The sequence below is a fragment of the Talaromyces amestolkiae genome (genome assembly GCF_001896365.1).
Source record: "Talaromyces amestolkiae strain CIB chromosome Unknown scaffold6.1, whole genome shotgun sequence".
In the NCBI taxonomy this organism is placed as follows: domain Eukaryota; kingdom Fungi; phylum Ascomycota; class Eurotiomycetes; order Eurotiales; family Trichocomaceae; genus Talaromyces; species Talaromyces amestolkiae.
Window position 1 is genome coordinate 247,524 of NW_024468042.1, and position 24,808 is coordinate 272,331.

Consider the following 24,808-nt stretch of genomic DNA (forward strand, 5'->3'; position numbering starts at 1 on the left):
TAGATAGGCGCATTGCATACTGGAGTTGTCGTTTTGGTTTACATTTTTCTGGCCTGGGAGTGCATTTACATACATACACCTGTGCATAAATCATAATACATTCAGACATACTTGTTCGAAAAGTCATTGAGCTTGATCACTAGACTGGCTGTAGAGTTGATAGAGTCTAATCAAAAAGTACACAAGCACTCTTTCTAGCAATTTCCACTCCCAATACGGCCACCAGTTCGCCGACAATACCCTTGACACTCTGCGCATCCGTGATTTGTGCATCTTCCCATCCAACCAAGTCCTCCATATGCACGAATGTGCCATGCACCAGCAAAAGCCAGTGATCAAGGTCGAATTGACTCAGGACCTCTTCTGCGGTCAGGACGCCGGGCATACCGATAGAGAAAAGGGACAGTGATTCCTCGTTGACTAGTTCGGGCAGTTCATCTTCCATGTCGTCTTCGGCCTTGGATTCGGAGGATGACAGTTGACGAGCCCGATCGCGGGAAAGTGAGACGTATTTGCGTTTGTCGAGTTTGCCTACCATTTCGCCGTCGAGAGGGTCCCAGGTCATACTTTCTGGATCTTTGATCGTTTAGTACACAGTTCTTATGTCATGATATTGATAACAACAAAGACTTACCTAGGATATATTGTGGCCGGTAAAGAGCTTTGTATCGCATCTTTTGGCAAGTATGGATATAATAGCCTGTCCATACGTTAGCCAATAAGGAGTACACAAGCAAGACAAGGCATACCCATGTAGTAATATTTGTAACCCTCCTCCAGCGCGAATGCAATTTCTCGCAAGGCACTCAATTTGCCAAACTCCCAGTTTCCGAACTCAGGGTCATAACTCCTTACATCAGCCACAATTCTTCGCAATATATCGATAAACTCACAACAGATATACAGAGCTCGCACCCTCAGGCAACAGGTCCAGTACTGCAACGGCAATCAAACGTCCGTCCAGACGGTAACATTGATGCCATGACCCCAATCTCTTCTCGCCTGAGCCTTCTTTTGGTGTGTTTCGTTTCAGCCCGGAACAGAGAAATCGCTTGAAGTCAGCATTCTTCCATCTGTCGGTGGACTCTTTGTGTATGGTTTGCTGGTATTTGAGGAAGACTTCATATCTGGCATGTTGGATCAATACCTATGCTGCTTGGAAGAACAGCGTATAAAGTCAAGCTTACTTTCGTTGTGAAATGGAGTCCCCTTCTATGGTTACCTCGAATTTATGCGCAGGCTCGATTGGCCGCTTGGTCTTTGGGTCAATGGGACGTTTCAGATTGGAGTATTCGGCCTCATGGACTGCCTTTACAACGTCGAATTTCTCTTTGCGCTGCTTCTTCTCCCTTGATTGTCGTCAGTGGGACTTTCGGCGAATTAAACGACTTGACCTACTCTCGACTTTTCGGAGCGAGCATTGCAGCTTTCCGGATATACTCCTGGCCCAACACATACTTGTTCCACCGGTTGATGGCTTTGCGTTGGTCTCGTCTTGCTTTGTACTCCGAGACATCAAGTCTGTGCAAAAGTTAGGGATTCGGCACCGCAATATCTCAGCATTGAGAGGCTTACCTCAAAGTGTAGTGCGGACAACATGAGCGTTGCAAGTTTTGCTTGTAATACAACGTCCCGGATCTGTTCCATGTACATCGTAAGTATGCAGCGACTTCCAGGACCGATAATGACGAGAACATACCTCCGCCATCCCCGGTTGACTAGGTCTTCGTAATGTTCAGGTCGAACCGAGACCGAACTTGCATAATAGGAGGCACCTGTTCAGCGATTGGGTTAGGCACTGCATACACAAACTGAGAGATAGATGTTGGGCACGTATTAATCATTAATACTTACTGCCATCCTCAGACTTGCAATAGCCACATGAGTTGCGTTGGTAGCCTGTAGCAGTATGTATCGTCAGCAACCAATGAACGTCGGTCTATTGTATACTCGATAGTACTCCAAAGTAGTGGTGCAAACAAGGCAAAAATAGGCACAATTGATGAAGAACATGCACGTGAGAAAATATGGAGACGCAGGCATCGCACACCCAAACCAGTGGATGCAGCACGAGGAGCCTCAACGGGATCCGACTGGCTAGCAAGCGACTTAGTCATTTAGATTACCTACCCAAAGGACGGAAGAGGGACAGATGTCTAGCCGTCTCGGCGTCCACCACCGTGCTCATTCTCGATGGCTTGACTTCAGCGCGCGACGATCGGTGAGGGATGGATCATAGTACGTAACTCCCTGTCTGCGAAAGCGGCCGAATGAGAGGAATTTGAGCAGCCGAGATTAGCGATCGTGAGCAGGGCTGCTCTGGTGTTGATTCCTGGGCGATGCGATGAAGTCGTTACTTCGGAGGACTGTGGACTTTGGAGGGGTAACTTGTCAGTGGTTCGTCCCCACAATGGACTTGTTCCTGTGACGACGGGTGGACTGGACGAGCAGAACAGGAGGAAGACGAGTGCTTGACAGAGGGTTATGTGGCAAGATGAGACCAATTTTTTTTTTTGATCAGGTACTCAGATCGATGTTTCTTGCTGGTAGTAGGTGTGACAAGGCAGGAGCGATCCAGGCAGATCACGGGGTCGTCTCCAGGCCTTCCTTGGGCCTTCTAGAMCCCGCCTGTGGCTCTATATTGCATGCAGCACACTATGTTTTCTTTTTTCTACGTCGACTGGATCTGCTACGTACTACTACTTTTAGGTTCTTTGCTTTCCTTTGCGTCTTTGCTTTTGCTCTCCGCATTTGTATACCACATACGTAGTGGTTAGTTTAGCCAGATAGCCTTGTTCGCTCGATCAAGGCATCTGACCCAGTGGTCTGATGATCTAGTCGCCCCTAGTACAGACGGCGGGGTACCTACTTTGCTGCATTTTATACAATCCTGGGCAGATACATTAGTGGCAGCTTCAATTAATGCAACGCTCGATTGGTTGTTAGCTCGACAACACAGCAACTCGTTGACCTTGTGAATATGTAGATTGAAGTCGGTATCCAATATAAACAAAGTATTGGATCAACGAGTTCAAGGGAGGCAGCATGGTTGGACTCGGTAGCAATTGAAAATTGAGGTCGTCATCAGCATATTCGACGAAACTAGAGGAACATGTTACATAGTACTCATCTGCAAGTACTAGTGGGCTGACTAAGTTAGTAGTTGAATTAATACTGGCGAGACGATCTGCATATGACCGACGAAGCCAACTTATGATGGTCGAAAAGATGCAGTCTCATTGAAGTCAACTTGTAAATACCGAGTACGCCTTGTAGAGTTGATGGACTAGGGCTGACACGGAGTTAAGGGACATAGTTGTAGCGGTATTGATACAGTCATGCTAGGATACGGCCCACTGGAGCGGTACTGCTGTTTCCGTGGTTGGGACTGAAGCTGAAGGCATCATTGGGCGAGGTCATCACCGCCAAATTGAGAATCTACGATGACAGGCAGTTTGCATCCGTCTGTTACTGCAATGCTCGTGGAAGTAATTTTGATATCGATAAAACGCTGGTGGCCGTTACCATAAGTCACTGTCTATTACGGTATGTATTAAGTAACACTCGATGCCGCGTACAGAGTTCAACGAGCACAAAATACACATTACTGTGTAGTTTAGGGTTTGCTCTACACAACCGCAGGTTCAATCATTAATAGCCGGAGGACTCAATGGTGGCGTGTAGGGCAGATTTGGCAGTTGTCTGTTGGTCTGCTAGCTGTAATATATTACAATTTCAGGGTTTGACATGACAATCGATATTTCAACCCTCTTGTCGATACCTGATGAAGTAGGCGGTTCTCATTATTCTTCTCTATCGTGAATCGCAGTATGATGCATATGAATAGAACGAAGTACGTAGTAGCAAGTCCGCGAACAAAGAGTGTATGTAATTTTGGTATGCCGGATACGACTCGGTACCAATGGGGAGCACCATCACTGGAAGCTACCGCCTAGGCGACTATCGTAAGCACCCCTCTGGCGTTCCTCCCCTCCTGTCTCCGTCCCCACGTAATTTATTCTTTAATTTTTTTCCCTTCCTCGCTCTTCCTAGTCTCCCCCTCTACCCTCCACCGTTCCCTTTTCATAAGATGTCTTCTTCAACCTCATCCCTCGTCGGGCTCCCGTCCATAGCGGGCCTCATTGGGAAGACTTAATTCTTTTTTCTTCAGTGCCAAACTAACTTCGCGAATCACTTCCTCATCTCTTTCATCGACCCCATTCCTACGCCGTTACCGCTTCCCGTTCGTTCTCTTTCCGTGCGAAACGACCTAACCTCCGATCTGTGGATCGCTTGGCTGCTCGACCTGCCAACAGTCATTCACCTTGCCTGGTCAGCCTCTACGAATTTGCAGGAACACCCTACTATCTGTGCGCTCGGCCAAAACGCGTCTCCTCCCTCAGAAATCGTCGACTCCAAGCTGTCCAGGTCAGCGCAGACGTCATCGATCTGCAAAAAGCGAAGCGGACACATAACGAGAGAGACTCACCACAACCGTCGCTACGAAATTTCACACCAGTGGCAACTGAAGAATACATTCGTTTGCAGACCGAATACGATAAATTGACCGATTCGGAGACAATTTTTGACTGTTTGCCGCAACATCGGATTTCGTTTCCTGGACCTCAACCTAGACGGATCCGCACTTGTTAGTCAAAATGGCGGCTGCAAATCGTTCAATGGAGTCCCGCGTGGGCAGGACTAATCAAAGTGAGTCTACCGTCATTAAGTCCCCATCAAGCACGTGCGCATCGATCGAGTCTAGGGGCTCAACCGCAGATGTCGCATTCCAACGTACCCGTTCGTCTTGTCCAAAAACTAACCACTCGTTTAATTTTAGGATACGGCGCAAAAGGCGAGCGACTCGTGGCTGGTATTGTACCGTTATCTGCCGACAAGACCAAAGTTTTGATGATCCAATCTGCTGGGCCAGGTGGATGGGTGTTGCCCAAAGGAGGCTGGGAGCTGGATGAGCCAACTGCTCAACAGGCAGCACAACGAGAAGCTTGGGAAGAAGCAGGTGTCATCTGCACCGTGCAGCGAGATCTTGGTGTGATTCCTGACATGAGACCCGCCACACTGCTCACAACTTCTGCACCCAAAGCATCATATCAATTTTTCGAAGCTATCGTCAGCCGCGAGGAAGCTCAATGGCCTGAAATGCACAAGAGGAAACGACAGTGGGTCACATATGCACAAGCTGCAACAGCTTTGGTCAATCGACCAGAGCTGCTGGAAGCCTTGAATCGCAGTTCATTACGACGTTAGTCACCACTCTGGACTGGCTTTGTGCACAAGCTATAAGCTACGTCAACAGTCCCAGCTGGCTACACTACTGTCTGTAGCGCTGTCTAACGACCTGACATGACTGATATGCCTTGAAAAGTTGTTGTTCTAAAATTCATCTTTTTCATTTTGTTGATCCCTTGCTCCTCTTCTGTTACCCATTTCTTCTGGGAGGTATTGCTGAGATTGATTCTTATTTCCCTTCACTCTACGCTTTAATACATGCATCATCTGGGGGGTCTCTGTTTCCTGGGTTGATGGCACCGTTGCACCTTTCAATTCATATAGAGATTTCTTATGTCTGTTCGGGTTATCATAGACTGCTCATGGCTACTGGTGGTTTGCACGATCAATCTGAAGGGAAGAGACGTATACATCAATCGGGAATGATTGCTATTGACAGTGTTGGTCTCTATCTCTTTCAGAATCATTGACCGCAACTCTCGAAGTTTTCAAACCCTGTCATGTTCCTCGAATACCAAACGTGTGTCAAGAAGTGATATCGCTTACAACTTACATCACCCCTGGTCACATCATGTTTCTCTCTTCAATCCACATCGCACCAACAACACTCTACAATGCCCACTACCAAGAAAGAGGACAAGATCAGGAGCCATGGCTAGAAAATGGCTAAGAAAATACAAGGTTTATGGTGTGGAACTCTTTGACTTTGACTGATTTCGCATCGCTTTGCATTGCATCATATGGCATGGCATCATCTTTACTGTTTTCTTTTACTCTTTTTGCATAGTGAGCAAGCAGGATAAAGAGGAGCTGATAGAAAACATCTTTTCAAATGCTCTATGCAGTAATCCGTGCTCTCTCTGTCTGGTTGCTGTAATTGTACTGTATATTATAGGCTAGGTGTTTGTGCCAATGCAACAACCGGATGTTCTATCACACTATAGACGTCTAAATCCAACTTCTTGCGGTATTCAAAAATGTGCTCAAGTTCATTTTCTCAAAGAACTGGATACTGAAACTCCCTGGTAAACTTATTTTTAGGTAAAAACCTAACCAACCCCTAGACAATAAAGCTAGATTGGGTTGAATACCTTCAAAAACCCAACCCAACCTACCCCGTGCCATCTCTGGTTCTACAGAGTAAGATAAACTAACTAATTAGAGGCTGGATTAATCCAATTATATAATCATACTTATATATAAGTAGCTTGATAAGTTAATAATGTAATATTAGAAGCATAAATTCTTTTTTATCTAAATTCAGTTATCTCTATTGCATGTTTATATGAATATTCGACTAGGCTGGGTTAACTAGGTGCTAGGACCAAGGCAGGCTGCATGTATAGTGTGACAGCAGAGTCACCACTATAATATTTAATAAATAATAATAAAAATAAAAATAATATTATTACTCACAGTACTCACTAATCCTGCTGCAACAAATATGTAGAAGCCAGGCCTCGACCGGCTCAGTACGAAAGAGCAACTTGGATACATCATCGAGACTCCCCCAATCAGTCCAATTCAAGCCAGTCACACAGCTAGTAGGATTACCGATAGCAGGCACATTATGTAAAACCAGGACTGGTACAAGGATGCCAGCAAACAGAACAAAGATAAGAATAGCCGTTCGCAGAAAACTGGGCAAGAGGAACGCGCCTTATCCTCGTTCATGGATAATGGCCTCGTCGGACAACTTAGCAATGGCTAGAAAGAAGACAACCGAATAACTCACGATCAAAAGTTCATTTATTACGCATTCAAAATGATGAAGAGTTGATCAAACATCCCTCATACTATGATAAAAGGCATATTCATCAGGAAAGTATAAGTAAAACAGGTGCGTTGTGACAACTTCTCTAGACCTTCAAGAGAGCGACAAGAGACCTCAAAAGCATTACAAATGATTGTAATTTAGCCTATTACCCCAGCAGGATCAATAATACACCGTACCTCGCCGCCTGATGTAGACTTGTTATGAGTATTCCCGACTAGACGCATCATATGACTTCACTTCATAGCACTTCATGCAGATGATTGTTTGCTTTTTCAAAGACCACGAAGAGATAACCTTTCTTGACCTGTAAATCGACTGCTTTTCCGCATACGCGCCCCATATCGATACAGCACTCCCATCCCAACAATCCCCAGCAAGGATACGCTTCCTAGTATGCAAATACCTTTGGAGACACCTAGATTCCGATACATATATGGAGTAACCATAATGAAGATAGCCGCTACAATGGACCTAACAAAGTCATTCGCGGCAAACAAAGACGCAGCATATCTAGGATACGACCGGGGAATATAGGTCAGTAGCACTTGGTAAACGACAAACGTCCCTCCACAGAATGCCGCAATACCGATAGTAGGTACTAGCCAGAAAACGTTCGATTTTGCCGTCCAGGCAAAGAGAAAAAGGCCAGCCGGAGCTATTATGACACCAGGTATTGCAGGGACCAGGACGGATTCCTGCGCGGCATCCAGCGATCGATCTGGATCAGTATAGTAGAGTAGGTAGAAGGTATACAGAAAACCACTGGTTGCACATCCCACAACAATAGCAAGAAATATGAGACTGAAAGCTTTAGGCGTCATCTGATATTCTCCACTGTAGACGAGGGGAAAGACTTCAAAGAACGAGTAATAGATTGCATAGATGAAGGCGGTATATGCGCATGTAAATGCGATGGCTGGATCCTTGATCGTAATCTCTGCTGGTTTACAAACAGAATACAATATCGTCGTCCAATGGAGCGAGTGATCTAACTCACTAAGTGTGTAACTATTGCGGCTTAAATTTTGTTTGCGTAGGGACTGCGCACGATAGATAAGGATCTTTTCTGGAAGTGTCTCCGGCAGAAGACAAATTAAGAAGGCTAAAAAGGATGCGGACATTATGGCGATCAGCCAAAATGGCCACCTCCAGTCATATGTGACCGTATGGCTCGCAAATAGCGGCCCCAAGGCTGGTCCACTATACAGACATGCCACCCACAATAAGAGGCCATATGGCGCTGTCTGTGGAGGGTAGATATCTCCGATTGACGCACCAGCTGTGGCGAGACATGGACTACCGAGGAACCCTTGTAGGAAGCGTAGTATCACAATAGCTGGGAAGTTGTCGATAAATCCAAGGGAGATGGATACTGCAACGAATAATATAAATGAAACGATATATGGTGGATTTCGACCGATGTGCGGTATCTCGCTTAGAGGTGAGAAAAGCAACGGACCAGCACCGTCTGAGTACCCATTCAGAATGTCAGTATCGAGGAAGTTTTCGGTTACACACAAATTTATGGCATTGACGGTGTGAGACAACATACACCCTATGACATATGCGGAAAGGACGAGAGAGATGACCTCCTCACTGCGGTCGTACCTGACCATCATAGCTTCGTAGCTCATGATACAAATCGACGACCCGCAATACACAATGAAAGAATATACGCTATTTAATGAAAATTCAGTATGATGGGACTGCAAGACTAGGTTGAGTAGAACATACCAGACTAGCAATGTGATTGTGATCTTACAACTCTTTGGCCAGTTTCGCGGATGATGAGGATCTGCATCGGTGTTCCACGCTACAATAGTAGGGGCAGTGCCTTGATATCTGACGCTATATTAAAATCATAGATTTCACTGGATCAGGGTCTTACACACTCATGTCCAGATCTTTCTATGGAGTCCGTAGATCCATCAGGCAGCCCCTCGGAAGGGCCACTCAATGAATTGACAGCCCGACCAAACGTCGTCAATGTGAACCAGAAGGGCATTTTTGTGCGATTTCTGGAGATTCCAAAGGTTTCACACAAACAACTGATGCGTTTAAACCTAATAAATGATGCAGTTCTTGGAGCGTAGAATGTTGTGGGTTTATAATGCCTTATATATGCCATGGACTCGAAATGCAGGAAGGTCCAACAGCTGCATTCACTCTGCTTGCCTAAAGGTTAAGCAAGGGGTGAGGATTTTATAATGACATACACCTCTGCCATGCACATATGTTGATATTAGCTGACAATTGAGTTTTGCCGTAAATCGGAGCGAGAATTGAAAAGATAATKGGGGGGGARGGGGGGGGAGAAATGCCACACCGAATGTCGTCTGAAGGAAAAGAATTTACCTTTTTTATTCTAACCCGAGCCTACTTGCAACCTTTTAAATAAATATAAAAATATCATATCACACCTATTGATTGAAAATGAATCTTGTGATCGGCATGTCCTATTTATCTGTTTGATTCATACCTCGAGTGCAACAATGACGATGCTTCAATATCGCTAGACAATCCCAAAAACTCAATCATACCTATATTTTTCTGGTACATAGAATCAAAATTTATAGGTAGTCAGCAAACATGGTCCTAAAGTGCTCGTTTAGGAACAAGTTTTTGGGATCAAAATGTGCTCGCTGCTCTAGAAAACGCCGCAGAGCAGCAGGATCTATTGAATTCCCAAAACAGTTCACTGCACCATCACAAGTTTTATTTATATGCGGAATGCCTCCATGCATCATAGCAATTTTGTTGAATTCCAATCGAAATTTTGCCCAGGTGCCATCCTGCGGATTTCCACACCAAGGGTCGATTGCCATCATATTGGCATGACGGGATCTGGAGAGCAGAGAAGTCTGGTCTCTTGGGATAAAGTAAATGAACGCTGGTAGAGGCAGGCCAAAATTATTCTCTTTTCGAAATTTCTCGCTTAGTTGCAGAAAAGCCCTTGCCATATCAACCCATTTCTCTTCACAAAATACCCAGTCATAAAAATCAAGCTGTGCGTCATTCTCTCCGTAAAGCTTCCCACGGTCACAAGGGTCAATTGTATACAGGATGTGGTTGACTATCGTCAATGGCAGCTGTATGAATACTGTGCTAAGAATTCTGGCTCTTAATGCAGAGCAACTCACGGATGAAGTGGCTTGGATAAAAGAAATGGCGATTTTGAAGAGAGCGTTCTTGGATCCTAGCTTGTTCATCCATGCAGAAACAGAATAATTCCCGACCTCGTCCGGCTCAATGGATTTTCGAGTCTGCCAATACAATTTCCCAGATTGGGGACATAGCATCCCAAAGACGCTGTCATTTTCAGCCTTAATGGACTTTAGCTCTGCCTCAAAATTATTGAGGAAGTGATCGATATTCATCTTGACAATCCGAATTGATAACGGTCGATTCACCCGCACTGTTAGAGTAATTTCGTAAACAACCCCAAACATACCGAAGTGGGATCGAATAGCAGGCAAATATTCGGAATTCCTAGCTCCTGATACCTCCATGAGCTCTCCGGTTGGAGTAACAAGTTTCACCCCGAGAACGTAGGAAGAGAACTGAGCGGCCCTATTGATTTCAGTGTCATTGGCATGGGTACCGCTAATAGCACCTATATGATAATTCCCCCATTCTAGGATAATTGGTGGCTGTAGATTTATCTTTCTCAGGTAGGAACAAAGCCTATGCAGTGTCACCCCCGCTTGCACTGTCACCGTTAGACTTGTAGTGTCAACGGACAGTATGCGATCGAAGTGCTGCATCGACAGATTGATTCCGTGGCCAAACATGCAGGCAGTGGTAGAATGACGAGCTCCAGCCACAGTAACAGGTATATCGTTTTCAAACGCTTCTTTGACAATTGCCTGTACCTCTGACACCTCTCTGGGAGACATGTACTTCCCATCTACAACGTCGTAGATTGCTGTGTGATTCCAATTTCTTAGAGTAGGCATACTGTGGTGTTGCATGAAAAGTATCTTTATCAATCATAACGGACTGCTTCCCCAGAGCAGGCTCTTTGTAAGCATGTGATTTATACCGGAATCCTACAAGACACCAGGCAAATTTGCCACTACATGCACAGCTGCTACGTAATCTTGAAGCATGTGCACAGGCGTCTATTGCGAATTTCGCCTGAATTGTCCATCATTTGGTCCATCATGCAGTTTCTGTTTAAGGAAATGTAAAATGTATAATATCCTGCTGCATGTATACCCAAAACATGGCAATCATGGGAGAAGTTCTCATTTTTCTCAATGTTGCAGGCAGGTTTTCAAGTCACCGCCATATGCACGATGAAATGTGTGTGTAACAAAAGAATGTGTTCTCGAGGTGTAAAGTATTTGGTGAATAGATTGTATCGAATCAGAGGAATAATACTATCAGTAATAGTGATCGATGACCAGTCGTTTAAAAAGTATTGAGGAGGAGATGATTTAGTGCATTAGATCGCTCAGTCTTATCTCTTATTACGTACACTTTAGGGATAGAAGACATGATTCGTCTTGAACGACTAGGATCATATGACCATACAATCAAATTCTTTACTCGAGGAAAATCAGATTATATAACACGGTACTGTACCAGTTGACACGGTCAACATTGTCATCTGGTTTTGTCTACCTACGTGTACAAGTCACTTAGATGAGCATACCCCAATGACTTGGGAATATTACACTAGCAAGGTGATTTTCATCACCGGGGGCTCAGGCTTCCTGGGGACCACCCTGATTTATCGCCTTGTCACACGAGCACCAGTGGCTCATCTCTATGTTCTATGCAGAGGAGGTCTCCCGTAAGTTCTCTCAATGAAACTCAGATGAATCAATCCACTGATTATGTATTTTAGGAAACTCATTGAAAAATGGTCTCGATGGCTCCCACGTGAAACAGTGAGAGTGATGATAGATTCTCGGCTTCTTACGGTGCTGGAGGGAGACATGCTACTCCCGAACATGGGGCTGACTTTAGACCAACTTACATTGATTAAAACCCAGGTACATGTTATAGTTCACTCAGCTTCCTCCATTGCACTTCTGAAGTCCTTGGAAAAGCTTGTCGAGCCCGTCATCAATGCCACAGAACGGCTGGCGGGCCTAGGATTAGAATGCGAACTTCTTGAATGTTTTGTATTTGTCTCAACAGCCTATTGCAATGCTTATCTGTTTGCTGAAACCGATGGAACGTCGCAGTTGGAGGTGCAAGAGCTGGTTTATCCTCTTCATAACAGCGGTGAAGATACGGAAGAAAAAATCAACCAAGAATTACAAGAAGTCACCAAGGAGGGTTCCTCATTAGCTTATCGCTCGCATAGCTTTCCCTGGGCCTACGGCTACGCAAAACAGCTTGCAGAGAGACTTCTTCATCAAAAGCTCGCCTCCAAGAATAAGCGACTGCTGATAGTGCGGCCGTCTATAATAGAACCTGCACAATGCTTTCCCTATCGAAAATTCTGCATACCAACGTCGACTCCTCATATCATTTTCGCAGCCGGGCTGGCTCTTACTTTGTCAAAATCCGTTTGCTTTTCCTCACGATTCGATGATCCATTCCAACAGTCGAGTATCGATTATGTTCCTGTGGATGTGGTAGTCGATCGGCTTTTGGCGCATGTGTCATATGGCACCTATGGGCCCATTCATGCTATCGCTGGTCCAATGCCATTCCAATCAAGCTGGGAGAGAACCATTAAACTTCGCCGTGTTCCACTAAGCGTTCAGCCAGCGTGGACCTCTCAGTCCTGGAATTCGAAAGCTTTACATCCTCTTGCCCGCATATATAAGACAGTTGGAACATCTTTCCGCTTCTCCGATAAGAAGACACATGATTTATGGCGGAAAATGTCACATGAGGAGCGCGCTGAATTGCACCTATTCGCTGACATGCAGGTCTTGTTTCATGATCACGAGCATATGCGTCCCGATCATATCTGGCATTGTATTATGCGTTTGACAGCACATAGTCGATTACTTCGAAACATCGCAAAACTAGTTTATCGAGATTTTGAGTCTTCCGTGCTTTCAGCAGTAGATAGGGCCCCGTACGCATGTCGTTTATGCCAAGGGATTCCCTTTTTATCTACAAGAGTTTCTACTCATGATAACACCGGAAGTCGTGGATTATGAGGTCTTTGTGGACAGATAATAGTAAAGTGATATCTTAAAATAGAATCACATGCGTCATAAAACAGTTTCTCAGAAAAAATAAATAGATCTTCTCTTCCTCTTCATATATCATTCTTCGCGGGCTCCTTTTGTGTCGTACGTTTCCGTCACATGATGCTGATCGCATTGACATCATGTAGAAAAACTAGACTGCTCAGCGCCAGTATTGACTCACAGACTCTCTTGCCTGCCTTTGCACAAGATACCTTGTTCTCAGTTTTAAGAGGCGGTGAGGAAACTTTTCAAGCCAACCTAGTAACGGTGAATCATGATCAGAGCCACGTACAATATGCAATATTTATAGCCTTAGATGCGTCTTAGGCAGCAAAAAACTGTTTTCAATGGTTCAAGTAGCACCCACGTAGGATATGTATTGCAGCGAGAACTTAATTCGAGAGTGGCGACACCAAGCAGCCTGCAAGGATCTGCCACATTTTCAATATCACCACAATCCAATTGTAACCGAGTCATGCGGACGCAGAGGTGAGACTGAAAAACTGGGAAGTGATGTATCACAGATAGCCGCTTCACTAATCAAGGAACCTTCAGATGTAAGTTTTTGTATGGACAGTCCCTTCGTTCTACCAGCTGAGAAAGTTGATCCAGTCTGCTATCTGCTTCAAGCTTAAAATACCCAAGTATTCCAAGAACCTCGCAGTGTGAGTGATTTCCAAATCCTTAAAATCTTGCATATATCCCATCCTATAATTCAGAGACCACTCACTTCTTTCTCCCAAGCAATATGAATGAAAGATTGAAGAGGTTTATGTTCAACTCTCAATATGTCCTCGCCTCAATCAACTATATGAATTGTTCAATGACTATTGGGATACCTCTACTAGGTTTGGGTCTTGCAACAGTTGTTCCATTGCAAACTAAGACGTTCATCTGGTCATGGATATATTGGTTTCTGTGCGGAATGGGCATTACGGGTGGTTAGTTCCAAGACCTCGATTCCAAAGGAATACACACTTACTTTACCAATAGGATACCACCGGCTCTGGGCTCACAAATCATATTCAGCCAAAGTCTCGCTGAGGATTCTACTCGCACTATTAGGAGCAGGAGCCGTTCAAGGCTCCATTCGTAAATGGAGCAGAGACCACAGAGCACATCATCGATACGTCGATACAGATAAAGATCCATATAATATCAACAAAGGCCTCTTATACGCGCACATGGGCTGGATCATATTCAAGCGAGATACCCAATCTATAGGTCGAGTTGATATCAGCGACTTAGATGCTGACAAGGTTGTCACATGGCAAAATCAATACTACGGCTGGCTACTACTGCTGATGTCGTTCATCGTTCCCATTCTGGTAGCTGGCGTCGGCTGGGACGATTGGGCTGGAGGATTCGTCTACGCTGGGTGTCTCCGAGTATTTATCATCCAACAAAATACCTACTGCATTAACTCGTTAGCACACTGGCTTGGGGATCAACCATTCCAAAGAACTAAATCTCCGCGAGATAATTTGCTCGCGGCGGTGCTAACTCTAGGAGAGGGATACCATAATTTCCATCATGAATTCCCAAATGACTACAGAAATGGGATACGCCTATTTGACTTTGACCCTACGAAATGGTTTATCATTCTCTTGGCTAGGAGCAGACTGGCATTTGATCTTAAAACGTTCCCAGAGAATGAGATCAGAAAAGGACGCTTCCAGGAACAGTTTCAATCCATGGTAGAGGAATCTAAGACGATCTCGTGGGGGTTGCGTGAGGATCAACTGCCTGAGATGAGTGCAGAAGAAATGCAAACGGCCTGCGAGAAGGGGAGGTTTTTGATTTGTATCGATGGAATCATATATGACATATCAACGTTCAAGAATGAGCACCCCGGTGGGAATGTGATCCTACGAGGTGTTGGGAAAGACGCCAGTACTTTGTTTCATGGCGAAATACATAGCCATACTAATGCAGCTCGCAATCTTCTGTCGAGATTCAGGGCGGGAAGGCTAGAAGAAAATATGGATTGTGAGAGATTAATCTCTTAAATTGACTGGCTCACAATACACTTAGACGAATCTCCTATGACTCCTTACGGAATGCCTCGATGGTTGACGTACACATATCGTTATTGACAGGCTTGTTCAATATGTTAATATGAAAGCAATCTGGAAACTCGGCTAATTTTTGGAAAGAGCATCAGTAATTAAGTAGATTTCGCTACAGCTTTATACACAATAATGATTTTTAATCATCTCACAGTTCAGGCTCTTAGCAATAAAGTTGTTGAGCAACCCACTCATTAACATAATCGGTAAACCACCTGCCCATATAAGCAAACTCTCCGAAAAATAACTCTCTATATTGATTTCAAATCGGCATATATTTCTTATACAAAAAATTGACTACTAGTACAACTAGAACATTCATTGATTTTATACTATAAAATTGTATTTATTATAGCAAAGCAAAATTAGTAGCATATATTTAGTTAAGAACTTAAGTAGCTAGAAGCTCTGGCTCAATTAGAATAGTAATAATACCTTAAGATCTTTGAATCCAATCTTATATAAGCACTTAGGTTTCTTTTCTAGTAATTTTTTACTGAAAGGAGTTGCCTGAAAAGGTATTCGACAGTCGACGAGGCATTGCAAGGCTTCTTGTTTGTCGCACAATATTTATTAATTAGACCTTTCATGCTTTTACTTTTCTATATATATTTTATAAATTACAGTTTAGATATGGCAAAACCCAACTGTCATGGACCTGGATCTACCCTAAATAATTTAATTATAATGATATATAGTCAAACAAACCCCCTGTTCACTGAGATGTGACTCATTATGCTCATGGATCTTACCTTCAAATTTTGGGTATGATCTATTTCTTTGTATGTTTGTGCTGCGACTCTCCAGTCCCCATCCACACAGAAGTAAGATTTACAGTGGCTGGACGGTAATTGCCTTTATGTTTTGATTTCATGTAGGCAACCTTTTCATGACCACGCTCAATGCAGTATATCACAGATGCCATTCACCTAGGGGACGGCAGGGTATTGCCCGACGGTAAAAAATTGATTTGTTGCTCAAGCCTGGCCGCGTGCAACAAGACATCAATAACTCGTTCCTATTATGGTTTACTCCGATGCGACTTGACCTCGATTTCAGAAGCATCGCATCAGCTCTTGGGGTGATAAATAATGCCCTTCTCGCCTTGAAATTCTGACTTGACACCAACCTGGAACGCAAACTTGCAAGCTACTCCAAGTATCCAAGATTTGAAGCTAGTAATCTTGAACATTCCACTCCAAAATGTCCAACGTGGCACACTCCGAAGGGTCCCGCACTCGAGAGCAGTGGGTAGACGACCTGCTCGAACAAATTACACCACAAAAGGCTCCCGAGGATGGTCCGTCTAGCACCTCTGATGTTGAAAGCCCGCTCAACGCGCTGCAGCATCATTTCGACGAGGGCCAGCGTCGCATTGAGTCAACCTATAACAACCTCGAGAAGTCATTTCAACAACTGATCGAACTCAACACGGCCCGCGAGGCGGAGCGCGAGGAAGATCTCGACTTCTTCGATGCATTGAAAGCATCATTGGACAAATTGAAATTGCACTACAACAAGACACGGACCGAATACCTGGAAGAAGTAGCCGAGAAGTTCCTTAAGACCGGGCAGTTATGGTTTCTGAAGGAGGTCTCAAGCATGATGGATTCTGATATCCTCCTCGATTGTCGAATTGTCGATGATATCAAGAAGCGCGACGGCTTGAAGGCACACCTTGTCGGCTTGGGCTTTCATGCAGTATACTCGCTGGACCCAGCTATATACCGACGCCATATCTACGCTGCGCCTGCGGACATAGTTCAAACCCTCAACTTCCGAGCAGAGATACTCCACCACAAATACTACAAAAATGTAGTTGACCAGGCTGCCCTCCGGGCAATGAAATCCAAGTGTGGCGAGATCATCTCACTGTGGAAGAAACATGTCGACTCGATCAAGGAATATCCTGATGATGCCGATGAGGCGAAAGCCGTCCAACTTGTTGATTATCCTGAAGAAATCAAGGCAAAGATCGCCGAGCTAGACGAGATGGATGCATCATGGGAGAAGAAAGAGACTGCAATTCAGTCTTCTAGGGCTCAACAACACGGTTTATTGAGCTATTATCACGCTCGTTATCAGGGAGAACCAGAAGCAGAGTTCTACCTACGCGATGCATATGTGATCATCGCTACGGTTACGGTCGTGGTGTGGCTGTGTGTGTACATTTCCAAGTAGATTGTGATATGATACTCTATCTCCTTTTTTCTTCTACACACAAATTGCTTTTGACTTTGTTATTTGTCTCATCAGATTGCATCTCCACTCATTTTGTCCGCATACACAGATAGCTCCAAATTGCTTTTGATTTTGTTAGTTGCCTAATCAGAAAATGAATATCATCTCATTTTATCCGACCAACTGTTTCAAAGAAAGTGGATTCTGCATATCCGTCGGATTTCCTTTTTGGGCAGTCTTTCAAATGCACGTGCCGAGCTAAACCCTAACACCTGTGAGGATCCCTGTTTGTTTGTTGACTACTGCAGGATACTTGGAATGAAAATAAATTGTATTATAATTATGATTCGTAGTGGGAACCGATTCGTCATTATGCTACCCAGTAATCAAGTAATTTTTGTCCATTCTTCTCCAGATTTCCCGCTGATTTATCTAAAAGAACTCGTTGGCCGCAGCCCAAGCCCACTCTTCTCATAAGCCATATCGACCATCTTCATCTGGTTGATCGAATCCTCTCCACTCACCCAATACTGTGTTGGCCGACCCTTGATCCGATTCACAAATGCCTCGAGCTGATAGCGGTACGACATCCACCAATTTTCGCCAGGCAAATTTGAGAATCTATCACCAGCCTCCTTGAAACTGTAAGCCTTGTGCGACTTTGACTCAGCCCATTTCCTGACAAGTTTCCCATCCGCCTTGTTGCGGATGATATAGGAGTCCTTGACATCGATGCGATGCCAGATAATAGCATGCAAGAAGCCGTGCAACGTAACCACACGCGTCATTACTTTCTCCTGGGTATCTGGCAGTGTCTTGTCAGGAACCGCGACTTCCTTGTGTGTAACCCTAGCTTCTGACGGTTTCCAAAAGATGGGCCCTCGCAACGAAGTAGTAGCCTCGCCTATACCGCCGTTTGGAAAGCGGAACCGTGCCTTGAAATCGGAGTCACATTTGTCGTGGGTGCCATCACCCAAAATGCTCGTTTCGCAGGTCAGACATTCCTCCGGCTCGTCGGCAAAGATCATTCGCAAAATGCCAAAGTTGTATGTTCCAAGCATCATCATGCTGCCGCCGGAGAGGTTGTAGTTGAACTCAATGCCGTCTGCACTGGTCATCAACCATGGTACCATGGAATCGGTGTGAACGTGTACGACATCGGCGGGATTGATGAACGTTCGAAATAGGTGCACGGAAGGGTGGAAACGGTTGTGGAAAGCTTCCAGTAGGACTGGAGCATTTGGCTGGGATAGTTCTGGGAGATTGAAGAGAATCTCGGCTTCTTTTGAGTTTGAGACAGATGGCTTCTCGACCAAGACATGTTTACCAGCGCGAATGGCGCGAACAGCCCATTCAAAGTGCAGACTGTTGGGTAGTGGAATGAAGATAGCATCGATATTCGGGTCGTCAAGGATTTCTAAAGACACAATGACAATTAAATCTGTCTCTAACAGTTTTTAAGATGAAATAGGCATACCCTGATATGTATCTCTGACTTCCGGAATCCCGTTCTGCTTTGCAAACTCTTCGGCTCGGGTACGATTTCTTGCAGCTACGGCTTKTACAATGATTTCAGGATGGGACTTTGCTGGGGTTATCAGTGCCAACGGACTGTTAATTTTAGTACATAATATAAGCAAGCAATGATCTCAAGTAGACTCACGCAATCTTCGCTGCTCCCAGGACACCAAACCTAATGGCGTCGCTCTTCTTCTCGACTGTGGTTGGGGTGAAGGCTGAATAGACTCGATATAGCAAAGATGCCATTATTAATCACTCCACTTGCGGTTTCGAAAATGGAAGGGATACTCGTTCTATGAAATACTATATAGTGCAGTGAATTTTTGTACTTTTGAATCTTAAATGAGGAATAGGAATGCCATGAAATCTTGAGCTCTTTATAGAGCTTTCGGAAAGCTCTATCAACCGGACCAGGACTGATTCATCCGGAGCTCAAAAACTTAATAGCTGATTAACTTTGGCATCATGAGTCTATTGTTATTTCGCATCCATAGAGACCTACAAAATGATAGACACATAGATCACTATCTTATACCCAAAAGGCTATAGCGCGTAACGCACTAAATGTTAGTCACTATTTAGCGCCAACGTTAACACAATGCGATTCAAATCAAGGCTGGCACAGAAACGCTTTACCATACTCAGCTTAGATCCCGGGGGGTTCGGAGGCTTACTCAAGAGAGAGCTTCGAAGCGTAAACTTGCGCTTATAATCACCCCATGTCTTTGCCAGAATAATCCAATATCTCAAGCTGTGACAAGGCGAGTTTGTTCTAGAAAACGAACGATTCGAGTATCGCGCGTATCCACCTTGGTTCAGCTTGCTGATCAGTTCACGTGTCGTTCATACATGTAGTCCTGATGGGATTACCTAGCGTCCTGATAAATCAACGAATTATAACGGTTATCACGGACGAATTCGTGGAACGTCTCATCTGTACCTTGATAAAGCTGCAGGTCTCGGCTCCGCTCTTATTGGTGCAAGGCTAGCTCAAGGTTAGAACCTAGTCTAAGGCTTTCTAAATGGATATGGTGCAGACTAGGGCTATTCGCCGTGTTCTATCGGGCCACTCAAGCCAGGTAAACATACCTCACACTACCGTGCATGAAAGCAGTTGCTTATTAATGTACTTGACAGACAGCGTGTAACGAGAGGGATTGGAGAGATGTGACAGACCCAATCGAAAGGAAGAGGCGACAGAACCGACTACGGCAGAAGGCATGGCGTAAGTAACTTTCCTACTTTTAGTAGGACAGAGACGCGGTCCTGCATACTGTACCAGGTTCTCCGGGACCTTTGTGTCGAAATAGTGCAATTTTTTGACTTGCTTCTGATCTTTGCATGGACTAACTGATCCGTAGGCGAAAGAAAGAAGGCTACTAGCCACGTAGACAAATTGACTCGAGATGACTTTTCATGGGAAGGTTATGGCATGCTCGTTGTCGGCGACCAGCATGAGGCTATAGTCAAGCCGACTACGCATTCGTCGAGCCAGTCTACATTCCTAATTCCGGCAAGAGTGACAGATCACAAGACATGCAACAAACACAAAGTCATACCTCCGCTTCTACCATACACAACATATGCTACACCCGATGACCCTCCACCTCAAATCATCTTCCCGCTCTCCGCAGATCACTGTCTCATCACCCTGGTTCAGTACAATGTAATTCGCGCCATGATCTTCAACATGGCTATTCTATCACTTCTCGATCATCTCCCACATGGATGCACCAGCACTTTCAACGTACCTTCTCTCGGCGTTGTTGCGGATAGAGCCATTCCACTGGATCTTCGTTTTACTGCCCTGCAGCAATCTACGCCTCATCCATATTGGATTAGCGTGATACCTGTTCCGAGACTGCGGGACAACTTGATCCTATCAGCCGGAAGGTATGATGAGCATGAATTTTGCTTTGATCTCGGGTTGAGTCTCTACGAAGGCTTCGATGATATAGAGAGACGCGGGTTGCTGGTCTGGGGTCAGGCATGGTGTGGACACGGCTGGGAGGTCAGTGAGAGCTTTTTAAAGAAATGGGGATTCCTGCTCAAGGGCTGCTCGGAGCTGATTGAGTCGACAAACCACTGGAGAGAACTACGAGGAGACGACAGGCTTGTTGACGCGGTGTAAATTTTGGAGAGATGAGAGAGTGACCGATGGCGCAGTTATCGAAATGGGAGTAGATTGGACTCCGGAGTCCGGATTATGCTGTGGAAAGCCTTCAGCCAATCAGGGCCCTTGTCACAATGCTCCAGCCCTAACTGCGCCATACATAGTGCTTAGCGCAAATGCTTGCATAGTCTTCGCTTTGTGTACGACATCGGCTATCAGCATCAGTGTCAATGACAAAGATGATGATTTTAAAGCTCGAATTATCAATCATTTGTCATGATGGTCCACCCTACGGCGCACAGACAGAAAATCGGACTCTCTAAATGTTCGGCAATCGCTTACGGTGTGTCGGCTAGGTACCTCAGTGGAGTCAATGAATGCCCTCAATCTGGAACTATTGGATACATCGGGGAGTACAAGCTTTGAACTCTTTGCATAGCGGGGCTATAAGTAACTCGACATGTCCCCGGGTACCATTTTTGCTTTCTACATACACCGCCAATTACCAATTCACCATCGCAAATCGCTGTACCGTCTAGTGTAGAACTTCAAATTCATCATGGGTCTCGTTATTCTTGGTGCCAGCAAGGCAACTTGCACACAACGTATTCTCGCTACACTGATCGAGAAAGGTGTGACCGACTATGACTTGAAAACGGTCGATATGAGTGTCGGAGAGCACAAGGTATATTTCTTTTTCTGTAAAAGAAATCATGATGGATGCGGATTCAACTGACCCGTTAAATTACCAGCAACCTGAATATCTTAAAAAACAGCCATTCGGGGTCATCCCCGTTCTAGAAGATGGTGATTTCTTGTTGCATGGTAGGGTTTTTCCCCTCTTCTTCTTTTGGAAAACAGCGGGATTCTAATACTGAGTAGAATCACGAGCAATCTGCTACTACATTGCATCCAAATATGCCGACCAAGGCGTAAAGCTTCTCCCCGACGCAATAGACCTCAAAGGAAACGCGAATTTCCAAAAATGGGCCAGTGTCGAAAGAGACAACTGGGATAATTATGCTTCTCCAATGGTCTTTCAGAAGATTTTCAAAGTGTAAGTTCCAGAAGCCTCGCCTATCATGGATATGGGTTTCAGTTACTGACTGGTATTTCCCAGGATGCGTGGCGGTAGCCCAGACCCGAAACTTCTCGAGCACTATGAAGCCGGTTTTTTGCCCAAGTTGGATGTCTTTGAGGGCATCCTTGCGAAGCAACAATATATGGGCGGTGATGAGTTCTCGCTCATCGATGTTTATTATTTGCCATACACCCAGAAACTATTCGACGCCGGGTATGGTCATTTCATCACTGACAGGCCCCATGTCAAGGCTTGGTGGGAGCGAATCAGTCGACGAGAGTCATGGCAAAAGGTCCTCGCTTTGCCTTAGAAGTTTCCATAGATAACTGTATCCCAGGAATAAAGTTGATTTTTGTCCTGTGTTCTTTTCATGGCGTGGGAACGGTTGTCTATAATCATCCGCTAGTGAAAGAAACCATGAGTGGTATTTTCAAATCAACAACAAATTCGGACACACAAGATCAGAGCTGAAAAGCGGAATTCTGGCAACACTCTTTTCCCAAATATCCTCCAGCTTTCTCAAAACTCTACCGCATTGTCCGATCGAGAAATATGAAGCAGAAGTCGAGAGAAGAGTCCGGAAAAAGTCGCGCTCATCTCCAAAAGCAACTGATCCGGTAACATAAATAGCCCACATAAGATTCTGAGGCGTAGATGTATGTCTGGTCAGGCTGAATGCTTTTATAAACAACCTTACGCAGTTGCGAACTTCGCTGGAGCTCTCGTCGACACCCTTCGTTGCTAGGTGCAAATATATGATGCCAGCGAGTGTGTAGAGGTACATTGTGACACGAATCGACATCGGGGCCGAAAGAGTGTACTCATCTGAGCACTGCAATTTTTCGATGGAAGGTCCATTTTCTTGTAACCAGCCGTGAAGACTAGAACGGATTTGCGCATGAGATGTACTATTGCAGCAATTGGTTGTACTTCCATCGAATGGTACTTGAACAGAGATCGGCGTAGGAAGGGCTGCTATCTGGCCAATAAGCAACATCACCCAGTATTCTTGGCCGAACAGACTTCGAATCTTCATATTTTCTGAGGACAATCCGGCTGGATTATGAACCATTCCAAGCAGACGAGGCGGCTTGCCCATTGTAACGCAGGAGATCACATCCAAATATATCGTGATAGCAATCAATACATTCATGGAAACCTGATGTTGAACTAGAGGATATTCGGGATTTAATTCATCTTCGAAATCGTCCCATCCGTAAGTCAAACTAGTGATAGGGTCTGGCTCTGAGATCGCTGTTCTTTCGCGCACCCCATCAACACCTGATACCATGCCGATTGCGGCGTTTAGATGGATTTGCCAATTATCTGTCTCGTCTATACACATCTACCAAGATAATGATTAGTTGCTTAATCATAAAAGACTGAAAGATTTGACCAACTTCGAGAATTACTAGTTGAATAACACATGCAAGGACCCCTGCACCTCCCTTAGGACACTGAGAAGTATTCGGTTTGTACGGCCCGATAATTTGGATTGCCAATACCAGATCTTGAAGACAAATCGAGTGGTGTTTTTGCGCATATTTAAGCACACGATCTCTCTTTGCTTCATCTGCTGACTGAGACGTGAGAAACCCTTGATGAATGGCGGCTAACCCGAGAACTGAGTGATAGAATGGTTTTATATGCATGATGATTGGCAGAATCCAGTTTCGATCGTTCCGAATGATGGAAGTCTGGCTGATGGGGAGCTGCATAGGGTATACGTGGTCCACGAAATGCATCAAGAGTCTTGTATCGGAGAGCGATAAATCGCCCATGAAGAGCATGGGATTTGCCCTGTCGTGAATGGTTATGTTCCTCTGGTGTGAAGAAAAGGAAGGCTCCGACGGCGAGTCTTCTTTTTGTAAGTCCGAATTGACTACATCACCGCTAACATTCGGCATGGCACGAAGCGAATCCGAGTTTGAGCTTGACGACGAAATAGCTTCCTTCTGAGAACGCTGTTGCTGAGGTTTGGCTCTATCACGTTGCCGCGACGTGTATTTCACAGTCTGCTTAAGACTCTGAATCTGGGATTTCTCAACGTCACCGCCATCCATCCAGTCCGGCTTTAATCCGTAGCCATAGCAGGGAATTGCTAAGGTGTGGCATAGCTGGCATACAGGACGTCGTTCATCGCACTTCTTGCGGCGGAGACGACATGTCCAGCAGCCTTTGGTGCTTCTCAACGGCCGGCTCATTCTGAGACTATCGAAGCGTAATATGAGATACAGGATACAAAAGTCTCTGGCCAGAGATTCGCTCGGCTACAGCCTGCTGCGAAAGATCGTCTGGCAGCGGCTACTTATGTAAAATCTGCGAAAAGAACCTTGACGAGTTAACTAATTAAGTACTTGTACGAAGGTGGTTATCATCTATGAGCCGAGTGCCGCTAATCCACATTTGCACTAGCGCAGCCTAGATTTCCATACGGCGCGCCACAGAAGCACAAGCACATTTCTACTCCGATTGATCGCAGACAAGTCAAAGAGCTCAGTGACTGCCAGTCGCAACATTTTCAAACATCCTACCAACGACCACATCCACGATCTAGCTCTGCATATTGCGGTACATAACCGAGCTCACAGGAGCGATCATATTTAACTCATATTCGAGGCCGATTTGGCCTACTTCAAGCTATCTCTCAAGCCT

At 45.0% G+C, this 24,808-nt stretch overlaps 7 protein-coding genes across 7 annotated transcripts; 4 read left to right on the plus strand and 3 right to left on the minus strand.

The window, feature by feature from the left end:
* Positions 1-166: 166 nt before the first annotated feature.
* On the minus strand, positions 167-1,653 carry BHQ10_003685 (uncharacterized protein; the record flags this gene model as incomplete). Its single annotated transcript, XM_040875968.1, has 7 exons — positions 167-576; positions 635-700; positions 750-847; positions 894-1,127; positions 1,188-1,349; positions 1,399-1,521; positions 1,595-1,653. The coding sequence occupies 7 exons, from the start codon at positions 1,651-1,653 to the stop codon at positions 167-169; spliced, it is 1,152 nt and encodes a 383-aa protein (XP_040732189.1).
* Positions 1,654-4,658: 3,005 nt separating this feature from the next.
* BHQ10_003686 (uncharacterized protein) lies at positions 4,659-5,355 on the plus strand (the record flags this gene model as incomplete). The annotated part of the gene is made up of 3 exons (XM_040875969.1): positions 4,659-4,710; positions 4,841-5,263; positions 5,318-5,355. 3 exons carry the CDS (start codon positions 4,659-4,661, stop codon positions 5,353-5,355), a joined length of 513 nt encoding a protein of 170 aa, XP_040732190.1.
* Positions 5,356-16,460: 11,105 nt separating this feature from the next.
* On the plus strand, positions 16,461-17,438 carry BHQ10_003687 (uncharacterized protein; the record flags this gene model as incomplete). Its single annotated transcript, XM_040875970.1, has 1 exon — positions 16,461-17,438. The coding sequence occupies one exon, from the start codon at positions 16,461-16,463 to the stop codon at positions 17,436-17,438; it is 978 nt and encodes a 325-aa protein (XP_040732191.1).
* A 428-nt stretch (positions 17,439-17,866) lies between these two features.
* Positions 17,867-19,205, minus strand: BHQ10_003688 (uncharacterized protein; the record flags this gene model as incomplete). The annotated part of the gene is made up of 3 exons (XM_040875971.1): positions 17,867-18,855; positions 18,916-19,049; positions 19,102-19,205. 3 exons carry the CDS (start codon positions 19,203-19,205, stop codon positions 17,867-17,869), a joined length of 1,227 nt encoding a protein of 408 aa, XP_040732192.1.
* Positions 19,206-19,981: 776 nt separating this feature from the next.
* On the plus strand, positions 19,982-21,090 carry BHQ10_003689 (uncharacterized protein; the record flags this gene model as incomplete). Its single annotated transcript, XM_040875972.1, has 3 exons — positions 19,982-20,038; positions 20,097-20,184; positions 20,321-21,090. 3 exons carry the CDS (start codon positions 19,982-19,984, stop codon positions 21,088-21,090), a joined length of 915 nt encoding a protein of 304 aa, XP_040732193.1.
* Positions 21,091-21,631: 541 nt separating this feature from the next.
* Positions 21,632-22,463, plus strand: BHQ10_003690 (uncharacterized protein; the record flags this gene model as incomplete). The annotated part of the gene is made up of 4 exons (XM_040875974.1): positions 21,632-21,757; positions 21,825-21,897; positions 21,955-22,129; positions 22,193-22,463. 4 exons carry the CDS (start codon positions 21,632-21,634, stop codon positions 22,461-22,463), a joined length of 645 nt encoding a protein of 214 aa, XP_040732194.1.
* Positions 22,464-22,583: 120 nt separating this feature from the next.
* BHQ10_003691 (uncharacterized protein) lies at positions 22,584-24,357 on the minus strand (the record flags this gene model as incomplete). The annotated part of the gene is made up of 4 exons (XM_040875975.1): positions 22,584-22,796; positions 22,851-23,498; positions 23,554-24,225; positions 24,280-24,357. 4 exons carry the CDS (start codon positions 24,355-24,357, stop codon positions 22,584-22,586), a joined length of 1,611 nt encoding a protein of 536 aa, XP_040732195.1.
* Between the last annotated feature and the right edge of the window lie 451 nt (positions 24,358-24,808).